At 43.9% G+C, this 13469-nt stretch overlaps 1 protein-coding gene across 5 annotated transcripts in view; it reads right to left on the bottom strand.

The window, feature by feature from the left end:
* The window catches only part of pdzd2 (PDZ domain containing 2), a 365301-nt gene that overhangs the window by 42588 nt on the left and 309244 nt on the right, over window positions 1-13469 (bottom strand). For all 5 annotated transcript variants that reach the window (XM_067984873.1, XM_067984884.1, XM_067984901.1 and 2 more), the window contains 2 exons: window positions 4824-4995; window positions 814-1637 (listed from right to left, as the gene is read on the bottom strand). In XM_067984873.1, coding sequence (XP_067840974.1) covers window positions 814-1637; window positions 4824-4995 — 996 coding nt within the window. The remainder of the gene's footprint in view (window positions 1-813; window positions 1638-4823; window positions 4996-13469) is intronic.

Below are 13469 nucleotides of genomic sequence, written 5' to 3'. Positions count from 1 at the left end.
AAGTATAACTACATTGTAAAACAATGAACATCTCTCCAGCAAACATAGCCTGTTCTGTATATTGCCTATGTCACCTCTAGGCTTGACTATTCCAATGCATTCCTGACTGGCCTCCAATCCTCCACCCTCCATAAACTTCAGCTCATCCAAAACTCTGCTGCACATATCCTGACTTGCACCTAGTCCCATTCACCCATCACCCCTGCACTCGCTGATCAACATTGGCTCCCAGTCCGGAAACGCCTCGATTTTCAAATTCTCATCCTTGTTTTCAAATCCCTCCATGGCCTTGCCTCTCCCTATCTCTGTAGCCTCCTCCAGCCCTACAAACATCCAAAATCTCTGCGCTCCTCCAATTCTTGCCTCTTGTGCATCCCCGATTTTAATCGCTCCACCATTGGCGGCCATGCCTTCAGCTGTTTAGCCCTAAGCTCTGGAATTCCCTCTGTAAACCTCTGCCTCTTTACCTCTTTTTTTAAGACGCTCCTTAAAACCTACCTCTTTGACCTGTCCGACTATCTCCTTATGTGGCTCGGTGTCAAATTTTGTTTGATAATCAATCTTTTGAAGTTCTGTGGGAAGTTTTACTACGATAAAGGCGCTATATAAGTGCAACTTGTTATATATTCAGTTCTTCTTTATCACGTGAATTGCATTATTCTTAATATGAACTAAACTCATATTTACACCACCTTCTTGTAACTTAAATTTTCAAAGTTCACAGGTAGAGAAGGTTTGAGTGTTATTTCCATGTAAGAGGTTAATCGAGTTAAACTTGAACAACGAATCAAACAGTTGAACTTTAAAACTTACTCTCTCGGCAGCTCCACCTGGTTGTAAACCTGTTATCAGAACTCTCAGAGGAGAAGCCTTGATTTCCAAATCCAATCCAAATGATTCTGACTCCTTACGTGAGAGATATATGGTAGTTTCTGTACAGCACAGTCCTGAGGTGTCTATGGTTTCGGCCTTTTTGCTGTGAGGCAGTGGCCTTGCAATGGGCTTGCTGGAGTGTGGATGATGCTCCTCGTTCTTCTGCCGCAGGAGGTTTGGTGGACACTCGATGCTCATCATGCTCTTTACTCTGGTGACAGCTTTGTGCTCAAGTTTGGGTGATCGCTTGGACTCCATCTGACTCTCCTTCACACCAAGGTTGCTGTGACTAGTGTCAGTAGAGCTGGAAGATTCGAAGAATTTAAGTGGCATGAAGGGCGAGTCAACCATTTGCTCCATTGAGCTGTCCTCAGACTCTAGTGAGCTGTCATACAGAGGCATGGCACCATCGCTGCTGATATTCCTTAGCAACTCACCGTCTTGGCTTTCATCATCCACGTCAACTGAAGAAGTGGCTATAACGATCCCTGAATCTTCCTCGGGTATCTTCTGTGCAGTGTCCCTTTGAGCCTGTTTGAGCCGAACATTTTCCGTGGGCTTCACAAAGTCCTCATCATCACTGATGTCATCATAGCAAGTGACCCTCCGCTGCCGTAGAAGAGGGCTGCGGATTGATTTGGGACTTCCACTCAGGCTGGCCTGTCGAGCAACTTCCACATGTTTGTTGATAGGTACAGCAGGTTTTCCATTGCTGAGGGAAACTGAGGCCACCTCTGGCTTGGACTCTGCAACTTCTTTAGGAACTGGAAACATATTTGTAATTTTTTTTGTTAAATTCATTTGAAAGTGCCCTCCGAGTTATTTTCTTGAACAAAAACAAAGGCAAATAAAGAAAGAATTGCTGCCGGTCCCCCTCAGACCTTCCAATCTGTGGCAGGCCCTGGCTCAACCCCCACTGCCAGCTTCCTCATATCCTAGAAGGGTATGCTGATGGGGTTAGATGAAGTCGGGGGGGGGGGGGGAGGAGGCTCGTGTGGAGCATAAACACTGACATGGACCTGTTGGGCCGAATGGCCTGTTTCTGTGATGTAATTTGTAATTCTTGGTGCACCCCTGGGTTGCAATGACAGGAGGCTGCTTTATTAATATTGACAGGCTGGGCTGGGACCTTTGTGGCTGCTGGCCCTGCTCCGCACTTCAAGGGAAGCCCCACAAATCTTGGGGTGAAGTTATGGGGCAACAGGTCTCTGCTCTTTTTCCTGACCTTTGTGTTTCGGAAATAGACAGGAAATAGGTCAGGAAAATGAGCCCCATCTGCTCTAATCCCACTTCTTAGCTGTTTCCCACACCTTCTAATAATAGCATCACGACCATCACCCATATACTTAAATTTTTTCTCATAAATTAGTCCAAGTGGCATTATCTATCTCTCCCTTTTTCTAACATTCTTTTCTGTCCCACAAACTATTCCCACAACTTTTCAGCTCTCTGAAAGCTAAATATAAAATTAGAAAAATTTAGAAAAGTCATTAAACAATCTTATTTTAACAGGAGAGATGAAAAGAAAAACTCTGAAACACTAAATGCTGGAAATACACAGCAGTTAGTTAGAATCAAACTGTTACTCTCTTTCAGAAAGGCTCACTGAGTTCAGAAGTGGAACCCTCCCAGTACTTTTTGTATGAGGTCAGTCAACATATGAAAGAAAAGTACAGGTTAGAATTTCAGTGGGGTCATTCATCAGGACAGGAATGGTCAGGCTGAAAAGGAACTTCTTTGTAGGGCTGACCAAACAATGTGGGGTCGATTTTAATTTGCATAGCCGGGCATTAACGGGCCCCAAAATGGGGTCAGAAGCCTTACCACCCCATTAAACCTGACAATGCGGCCGATGCCATTTTGAAACGGGCCTCTCGCTGGGGACCAGAAGAACCTGCCCGTTTCAGGAGGCTGGGACCATTTCAACATACAAGTTGTGGTCCTGAGTTGAAAATAGTTAGAGCGTGTGCCATAGGGTCCAAAGAGAATAGGCCTAGCAAAGGTAAGTTTGCTATTATATTTGTGGGTGTGCTTCTCCAGGCCCCACAAAAATAAGGTGGCCACTGCCAACCTAGGATACACCCTCTGCGTTCGCAACCCCTGCTGCTCTTTGCTTTGGCCAGAACAGCCCGATATTGATAGGCCTCAATCCGTCGAGCTGCACCGATGTTAATGAGGCCATGGCTAAAAATCATGGCCACTTCTTCACCTCAAGTGCACGCGACCGGCCAGTCGTTTTTTTGTTTTCGTTCATGGGATGTGGGCGTCGCTGGCGAGGCCGGCATTTATTGCCCATCCCTAATTGCCCTTGAGAAGGTGGTGGTGAGCCGCCTTCTTGAACCGCTGCAGTCCGTGTGGTGAAGGTTCTCCCACAGTGCTGTTAGGAAGGGAGTTCCAGGATTTTGACCCAGCGACGATGAAGGAACGGCGATATATTTCCAAGTCAGGATGGTGTGTGACTTGGAGAGGAACGCGCAGGTGGTGTTGTTCCCATGTACCTGCTGCTCTTGTCCTTCTAGGTGGTAGAGGTCGCGGGCTTGGGAGGTGCTGTCGAAGAAGCCATGGCGAGTTGCTGCAGTGCATCCTGTGGATGGTACACACTGCAGCCACTGTGCACCAGTGGTGAAGGGAGTGAATGTTTAGGGTGGTGGATGGGGTGCCAATCAAACAGGCTGCTTTGTCCAGGATGGTATCTAGCTTCTTGATTGTTGGAGCTGCAGTCATCCAGGCAAGTGGAGAGTATTCCATCACACTCCTGACTTGTGCTTTGTAGATGGTGGAAAGGCTTTGGGGAGTCAGGAGGTGAGTCACTCGCCGCAGAATACCCAGCCTCTGACCTGCTCTTGTAGCCACATTATTTATGTGGCTGGTCCAGTTAAGTTTCTGGTCAATGGTGACCCCCAGGATGTTGATGGTGGGGGATTCGGCGATGGTAATGCCGTTGAATGTCAAGGGGAGGTGGTTAGACTCTCTTTTGTTGGAGATGGTCATTGCCTGGCACTTGTCTGGCGCGAATGTTGCTTGCCACTTATAAACCCAAGCCTGGATGTTGTCCAGGTCTTGCTGCATGCGGGCTCGGACTGCTTCATTATTTGAGGGGTTGCGAATGGAACTGAACACTGTGCAATCATCAGCGAACATCCCCATTTCTGACCTTATGATGGAGGGAAGGTCATTGATGAAGCAGCTGAAGATGGCTGGGCCTAGGACACTGCCCTGAGGAACTCCTGCAGCAATGCTCAAAATCGACCGACCCCAATGACCTTGAAATTACTCCGTAGAATACTAACCTTTGATGAGCTAATAGCAGAGAGGCCAACTCATTTATTTTAAAGGGGCAATATTAAAAGCAGAGGAATTTCAGATAAATGCATTAAACATTCATACTCCAGTATCCCACATAGCAATTTCAAGATCATTATCTTGGTCAGTCACTTAAAGGGGCTTCTTCAGTTTCTACGATGGATTCTACCCGAAACGGTAAGCTTTTTTTTGCCTTTCAGATGTTGGCAGAGCTGCTGTGTATTTCCAGCATTTTCTGGTTTTATTACTTCAACAGGAACACTGGCAGTTCTTTTTCTGCTGATGAATAAAGCAATAGCTCTCTGCTGCAGTCCCAGTGATTCATTCACAATAATCTAGGAAGTACCTTTGGCGATATTGGCAGATGAACCTTTAACACACATTCTTCTGTTCACTATTTTAATGGAGGTGTTAATTTGTCTACTTTTAATGGGATAGTGCCTCCATTAAAATAGCAGATGCAGGAATGGCACATGAGTACGTTAATTGTTCATCCTCTAATATCTCTAATGGTAATTTCCAGATTAATATTTTTCATGTTCACGAGATACGCAGTAGATACAGTATGTCACTTTGAAGCTGGATCCTCATTATCTGATTCCATCCCAGCACCATTAAGAAACAAAACCAATTATTAGGAGTCAAACCTGGATTCAGAGGGGGAGCAATGCCATCATCCAAGGAATTGTTTGCGCTCTTCTGCCGCAGATGTTCTTCATCACTGGAAGCTGTTGCTGTCGTGTTTGAACGTGACGATTGGCTGGGAACATCATGGGGAAAGTACTGGGAGAGTTCTGTTTCTGAACTCAGTGACCCTTGCTGGAAGAGAATAGAATTACATAGAATTTTACAGTACAGAAACAGCCCATTCGGCCCAACAGGTCTATGCCGATGTTTATGCTCCACACAAGCCTCCTTCCGCCTTATTTCATCTCATCCTATCAACACAATAGTAGGATGATTCTGACAGTGATCATTACATTCATGATAAAGGTACTGTGAGTCTAGATCATGACTTAATTAGAGTATTCAAATTATCAGAGCCATAAGAGGAACTTCACTACTGGGAAAAGCACTCTGCCTTTTGTGTTTTTTGAGTGTTATTAATTGATACCATAGAGAAGATTCTCAGTAGCAACTTGTCAGCAGAGATAAGAGTTTGTACAGTTATACTGCAGTCAGTGCCACATCGCAGTTACATTTCGGATGTGACTTAGTCCTTTTTCATAGAATCATACAGTACAGAAGGAGGCCATTCGGCCCATTGTGGCTGTGCCGGCTCTTTGAAAGAGCTATCCAATTAGTCCTTGCTCTTTCCCCATAGCCCTGCAGATTTTTCCTTTTCATGTATATATATCCAATACCCTTTGGAAAGTTACTATTAAATCTGCTTCCACCACCCTTTCAGGCAGTGCAATTCCAGATCATAATTTTTTAATAAAATAAAAGTTTTCTGATGATTAAAATGACAAAATCTGGCATTTTCAATGTAGCAGAGATCAGATTTCAGATTCTTTGAAAAGCATTTTTTTCCTCCTCAAAACAATTTATTTACTAATGTGAACTACGCAGAGACTACACATTAACAGTAGCGACGGAGCTGCAGTGTATTCCACCTTCTCCATGCAGCACGATGAGAGACGCCAATCAACAAGCTAATTTGTTTTTTTTTACCTTTCCAACTTCTGTCCCCATCTCTTCTGAAGTATGGTTCCACAGATATTGCCAGCCACATCAGCAGGCTATTTAACTGCATGGAACATCACAGCTGTCATATTTTCAATGGGATCCCTAGCTGATTTTCTCTTGCCTATTCTATGGAAACTGAGAACAATTTTCGCACCCCTCTTGCTACCCAGCTGAGAATAAAAAAAACTCAAGGCAGACCTGTACAACATGGTCCTACTTGGGACAGTGCATTTACCCACTGAGCAGCTTTCATTTTTAAAAATTGCTTAGGATGCATTCATTTTGAATGTATTTACTTTAATTGTATAATGTACATAACTTAGGAAAATTACGGTCAGGGAGAAGGATCAGTTAAACATTCCAAACTCAAAACACAGTTACAACAAACATAATCTCTGACGTCCTGCGTATCACAAAGAACGCCAACCGAGAAAACTAGCCAAAGCTGACCAACATCTTCAAAAAAGTTGAGGATCCCCCAAAAGAGTGACAACTTATGAATCGACCTCGTAGTAACAAGTAGATACATGGGCTTAGAAACTGAAGCTCGGGCCTCACCATCGACAGTGACTGGCAGTTCGCTGGCGAAGCAGGATGGAAGATCGGGCCTCAGGTAAGTGCTTAAAGGTGACCAAAAGGGAGGCGACCGGGTCGGGAAGGGGAGGTAATTGGGCCGGGAGGTAGCAGTGGCGTGGGGGAGTTGGTGGCAGTGATCGTGATGGGGGGGGGGTTAGCGGCAGCGATCGGTGGGGTGGGGGGGACACACACATAATGGCAGGGGTCGGGGGTGGGAGGGTGAAAGTGCTGGTCGGCAGCAGCCCACGTTCTTTGAATGTGGGGTCGGGAGGAGCACTTCTACTCCTCCCGGTACCACATCAGGGTAAGTATATTTTAAAATCTTACCAAGTTGTTTGCAGCCTGGGCCGCCTGTTAGGCCGCATGTAGACCTGTTTTAACTGAGTGCGGCCGGTGCCAGCTGCCTCAGGACAAACCAGTCTTGCAGCGGGGGCCTCAAACAAGTGTTAGGCTCCTTATTTGCATATGCAAATGAACTAACGCCTGCTTCAAGCATGGGCAGTGCATGGCGATTTTTTGACCTTTACCAATATAGCAGTCAGCACACGTCCATCTTGTAATGAGCTTGCGCTTCCTGTCCGCCATATTGGAGTCTTAGGAGGCCGTTTAGCGCCCAAAAAACGGGCGCTGTGTGGCCGAATTTCTAGGCCATGGGCTTTGTAATTTAAGCTTGTAAGTATACCCAATATTTATCACTTTTATTGGAGAAAAGAAAAGATAAGTACATAAATGTTGAAGGCACAAAATTACTGGTGCATTTTTAGGATGGTCCGGGGACATACTCCTCTGGTAAATGTAGACTTTTTACATTAAAATTATGCTTTCTGGGTAATTTTAGGCACTGTTATAATTCATAATTGATTGATTTTTAATCTTAAATAGGAAAGAAAATCAAGTGATATTCAGATTTTCAACAGACCAACATTTAATCAAAAGTTACCTCAGTGCCCACATCCAAACCCACTACCCAAGTTCACAATAGCACTCTATCCCAACCAGACATGGTTCACAGAGATATTACACTCTATCCAATTCCCCACCCTTTCACACACAGACTCTCCTCCTCCAACCCTCCCAGTTCATACTAGCACACTTCTCCCTTCTGAATTCAACCTGGCACTCTTCTCCTTGTGCCTCTATTCAATCTGGCACTATTCATACCCTGCATTCAAGTTAGCAATCTTTTCTCACCTTGCTGTTCAACCTGGAGAGTTGATCTCCTCTCCAACACCCTCAGTTCAACAAAAACAACTTGCATTAACATAGCACCATTAACGTAAAGAAATGTTCTAAGGTACTTCACAAATAGGCATACAGGAAACAGACAGAGCCAGGAAGAGAAAGATGATTTTCATCAGTAAGTACTGACCCAGTCCTCAAAATGCTGAGTGTCAAATATGAAACACTATCGGTTGCCATCGCTGAGTGGGATGTAGGCACTATTTAATGTGTAGTGTTCCACAGAGCAAGATAGCTCCACAGCACACAACCACCCCCATGTGGGGGCAGATACCTGAGGTAATGGGTCTCCGCTCCCTTTTCCTTTTGTCTGTGCCTGGAAACTGGATGTTGTCCATATACAGTAAAGTGGAAAATCTCTCCTATATATTCAAATCAGGCATATAAAACTCTTTTATAGGCTTGCACAAGTGGATCTTCAACTGTGTCTGACTATAAAACAGGGCGATTTATGAGAGCAGGTACTAATTTGTTAATCATTAAGTTTACTGTATAACCCTGGCATCGACACTGAGTATCACTGTCTGATGGTGCTCAATGCTGTGTTTTTGGTTAATGATCTTCAGGGGTTTGTTACCATAAAAAAAATCATGTCACCTCCATCAGGTAAGTGTCTAAATGAAACATGAATTGGTCCATTAGACCATAAGAGATAGGAGCAGGAATAGGCCATTCGGCCCCTCGAGCTTGTTCCGCCATTTAATGAGATCATGGCTGATCTGATTTTTACCTCAACTCTACTTTCCCGCACTTTCCCCATATCCTTTGACTCTCTTGCGGATCAAAAATTTGTCTAACTCAGCCTTGAATGTATTCAATGACTCAGCCTCCACAGCTTTTTGGGGTAAAGAATTCCAAAGATTCACGACCCTCTGGGAGAATAAATTCCTCCTCATTTCCTTCTTAATCGGGCGACCCCTTATTCTGAGCATTCAGAAGTTATTAAAATAATGAACAGGGCAAGGAACCTGAAAGCTGATACTCATCCTCCCTTCTTACTGCCACATCACCTTTTTCTTAATTTCACTTCATCAGCCTCTTTAGGTCTTCTCACGCCACCCACCATTCTGAGGACAGCAACGTTCTCTCAGTTAAATATTGCTCTCTTATCCCTGAGCCTGAGAATTTGCTTGGATTTATTCTGTTCTCACTTTTTGTTGGGATTGTATCAATTCATCGCTTGGTACCTCCCCCGATTAATCCATTGGCAAGATCTGGAACTCATTGGCTCCAATATTTACAGGGAGGGGATGGGGGGGGTGGTGGAATTGTAGCGGCTGGGAAACCCGCAAATGCAGGGAACATAGAGGTCCTGCCAAATTTAATGGCAGAACCTCATTTGAATTTCTTTTCTCCACTTCCTGGCTGGCAGCCGACCAGATTAAGAGGCTGGTGGTCGGGCGGGAAGGCCCGCACTGGAAGGCTGCAGCCGGTGTGCAGAGAGGAGGGTGGGAGGGAGAGATTGTGGGGGGGGGGGGGATGTGGGAGGGGGAGAAATCGCGGGGGTGGGGGGGGGGGGGGATCGCTGGGGAGGCTATCGTGGGTGGTGGGGCATCGGATCATGGGTCGGCCTGGAGATCCAGGGTGGCTTCGGATCATGGGGGTGGGGGTTCAGCGGATCACGGGGTGGGGGAAAGCCGATCATGTCCAACCACTGCAGAGCTGTGGAGCAAATAGAATGCTGAACTGTATTGCCAGAACAGAAAAATACAACTTAGAGGAAGCCGTGCTCAAACTGTATTAGTGCTCTTTTCAGACCGCACTTTGAGTACTGTGTACAGATCTGGTCCAAGATATACAGGAGATGTTCAAGCACAGGAGGCAGTTCAGAGGAAAGCCAAGAAGCTGATTCCTAATGTCAGAGATCTGAGTTATGAGGAGAGATTGGAAAAACTTGTACTGCTCAGCCTTGAAAGGATGAATGTAAGGAATCTTACAACACCAGATTATAGTCCAACAATTTTATTTTAAAATCACAAGCTTGTGATTTTAAAATAAAATTGTTGGACTATAACCTGGTGTTGTAAGATTCCTTACATTTGTCCACCCCAGTCCATCACCGGCATCTCCACATCTTGAAAGGATGAGACTGAGATGTGACCTTATGAAGGTATATATGACAACTGATGGTATAGAAAAGGCATATCATGAATATTACTTCAAATTAAATTGTGAGAGTAGAACAAGGAGATAAAGTTTCAAACTAGTAAAAAGCAAATTTGGAAGTTTTTTTACACAAAGGGTGATCAATACATGGAATGGATTTCTGGGGAAAAAAATTATGGTAAAAACCCTGCAATCATTTAAGAAAAAAAAAAGAGGCTGCAAATGGGGGAGGGAAGTGTAGGATCTTTTAGGATAGATGAACTAAGATGGGATGAGAATATTTATCTTGTAATCCTATGAGCCTGAACTCCAACTGTGTGCAAGACTCGTCAAGACCCCATTTGCAAAGGTTGCGCCCAGTATTGCTCAAAAGCTCCAGAGCTCCCTGAATGACAAAAGAGATAGAAAGTAAGATGATGCGGAAAAAAGGGGCGTATGACAGATGTCAGGTTGATAACACAAGTGAGAACCAGGCTGAATATAGAAAGTTCAGAGGGGGAGTGAAAAAGGAAATAAGAGGGGCAAAGAGAGAGTATGAGACTAGACTGGTGGCCAACGTAAAATGGAATCCAAAAGTCTTCTACAGGCATATAAATAGTAAACGGATAGTAAGAGTAGGGGTGGGACCAATTAGGTACCATAAAGGAGATCTACTCATGGAGGCAGAGGGGATGGCTGAGGTACTAGATGAGTACTTTGCATCTGTCTTTACCAAGGAAGAATATGTTGCCAGAGTCTCAGTAAAGGAAAATATAGTTGAGATACTGGATGGGCTAAAAATTGATAAGGAAGAGGTACTAGAAAGGCTAGATGTACTTAAAGTAGATAAGTCACCCGGTCCAGATGGGATGCATCCTAGGTTGCTGAGGGAAGTAAGGGTGGAAATTGCGGAGGTACTGGCCATAATCTTCCAAACATGCTTAGATACAGGGGTGGTGCCAGAGGACTGGAGAATTACAAATGTTACACCCTTGTTCAAAAAAGGGTGTAAGGATAAACCCAGCAATTATAGGCCAGTTAGTTTAACCTCGGTGATGGGGAAACTTCTAGAAACAATAATCTGGGAGAGAATTAACAGTCACTTGGATGAGTGTGGATTGATTATAGAAAGCCAGCATGGATTTGTTAAAGGCAAATCATGTTTAGCTAACTTGATCGAGTTTTTTGATGAGGTAACAGAGAGGTTAGATGAGGGCAATGCAGTTGATGTGGTGTATATGGACTTTCAAAAGGCGTTTGATAAACTACCGCATGGTAGACTTGTCAACAAGATTGCGGCCCATGGAATAAAGGGGGCAGTAGCAACATGGATACAGAATTGGTTAAGTGACAGGAAACAGAGAGTAGTGGTGAGGGAGGTGTACAGTGGCGTTCCCCAGGGATTGGTGCTCGGACCACTGCTTTTCTTGATATATATTAATGACTCGGACAGGGCGCAATTTCAAAATTTGCAGATGACACAAAACTTGGAAGGGTAGTAAACAGTGAGGAGAATAGTGATAGACTTCAAGAGGATATAGACAGGCTGGTGGCATGGGCGGACACGTAGATGAAATTTAACGCAGAAAAATGCGAAGTGATACATTTCAGAAGGAAAAACGAGGAGAGGCAATATGACCTAAAGGGTACAATTCTAAAAGGGGTACAGGAACAGAGAGATCTGGGGGTATACGTGCACAAATCATTGAAGGTGGCAGGGCAGGTTGAGAAAACGGTTAAAAAAGCATACTTTAGTTACGTGGAGAGTGGAGAAGCTGGGGTTGTTCTCCTTGGAACAGAGAATGTTACAAAGAGATTTGATAGAGGTATTCAAAATCATGAAGGGTCTAGACAGAGTAGATGGAGAGAAACTGTTCCATTGGCGGAAGGGTCAAGAACCAGAGGGCATAGATTTAAGGTGATTGGCAAAAGAACCAAAGGAGATATGAGGAAAAATGTTTTTACAAAGCGAGTGGTTAGGATTTGGAATCCTGGATCCTGAGGGGGTGGTGGAAGCAGATTCAATCATGGCCTTCAAAAAGGAACTGGATAAGTACTTGAAAGTAAAAAATTTGCAGGGCTACGGGGATAGGGCAGGGGAGTGGGCCTAGCTGGATTGCTCTTGCGTAGAGCTGGCGCTGACTCGATGGGCTGAATGGCCTCCTTCCATGCTGTAGCCTTTCTATGATTCTATATCCCAAATGTTCTTTAATTATTTAAATAGATTTTATATCTTTCATTTTGGTGAATTTTTTTGTACTCATCAGTGGGTGGGAGGTCAATGCTGGGGAATGCAACACAACCCCAATTTGGGCACACACTGTCAGCACCAAACACTCCATCTCACGTACAACATGAAGCCACATGCCAACTAAAGCTCCTGCTTCTGTGTTTAAACAATGTGCTTTAACTCCAATTGTAGCAGCCCTCCAGTGCACCAGTGTGAACCATCCCATTTCATACACAATGGCCTCTCTGAATAAGGCTGCTAATTTGTGTTAGACTTGTGGACAGTTTGTACTGTGGTTACATACCCACTTGCAACTGTAATTTCACATAGGTTTCTTGCAACCAGCAGAGAGGAGGCTTTCAACTCATCAGTTCAGACTGGATTTAAACAGAGCTTCCAGAGGTAATAGGAGAATATATTAAACCACTAGTCAACCAGTCCTTTTCTTTTTATTTAGTTTCAGTATTTAAGAACAAATGCATTACAACACTGGATAAACATTTCATAGAACTAAAAATGGGTATAAAATACACTGCGGTATTTGAAAAAAGGATTTACTAAAATCTTATTAACCATAGTGCAATGGATTTGATTTACTGTGCCCATTTTCATGCTGAAGTTGTAAAGGTCCAATAAATCTTGTCATGTGCATAGCAATATATGAATCAGTATGAGAGGTAAGATATTTATTGCATGTTATCTTGAATAGCTATCAAATAAGAATGTTCAAAGTGAAATTTTTTACTGCCTGGAAAGGTGGAGGCCTTGGTCATCATTATTTTTAGCATTAAGTAATAGTTGATATAACGTGACTTTTATTCAGAACCAAATGTAGGTCCAAGGTCTGAAGCATCATAATACTCCACTTTTGTGTGATCAATAATTTTAGGGGCTTAATTTCCCCTTGCACACAAATACATGAATTTGTTTTTTATTTTTCCAGTTCCTTCCTTTCCTGAAGCCACTAACTCATATTAGGGCATAGTTCCATTGGGTGCTGGCACCACTCTGCCAAAGGCCATCTTTTATGTGAGCCTGGGCAGTGAGTGGTGGTAGGCTGCTTGCCTTGTGTGCTTTTCCAGCAGGAGTCAATTAATAGCAGAAAGGATCAAGGCCTCAGATGGCTTTCTTTTCACTTCCTTAGCCCATCAATACTTGAGGACAACTGTAGTGCAATTATTATGCCCAGCTGAGGTTAGCTAACTTAGCACAGAACAGTGATCGAACCTGATACCTTCAGAATGGTGCACTTACCAACTGAAGCACTGGGGAGCTCTATAAATTTATTTCATCGTACATAAAAGCGAACGGGGACATGATCCAGATTATTAAAATGCAGGAAAGTATGAGTAATGAAATGGAAGGAACTTACATAATATAAAATCTGATGGCAGAACTAGGAACTGGAGAACTCAAGTGCAATACTGACAGTCCTCAAGTGAAACTAGAGACCAGAAAACAAATTCCACAAATC

This window comes from Heptranchias perlo, chromosome 1 (assembly GCF_035084215.1).
Source record: "Heptranchias perlo isolate sHepPer1 chromosome 1, sHepPer1.hap1, whole genome shotgun sequence".
Classification (NCBI taxonomy): Eukaryota; Metazoa; Chordata; class Chondrichthyes; order Hexanchiformes; family Hexanchidae; genus Heptranchias; species Heptranchias perlo.
This window is presented reverse-complemented; position numbering and strand designations above follow the sequence as displayed.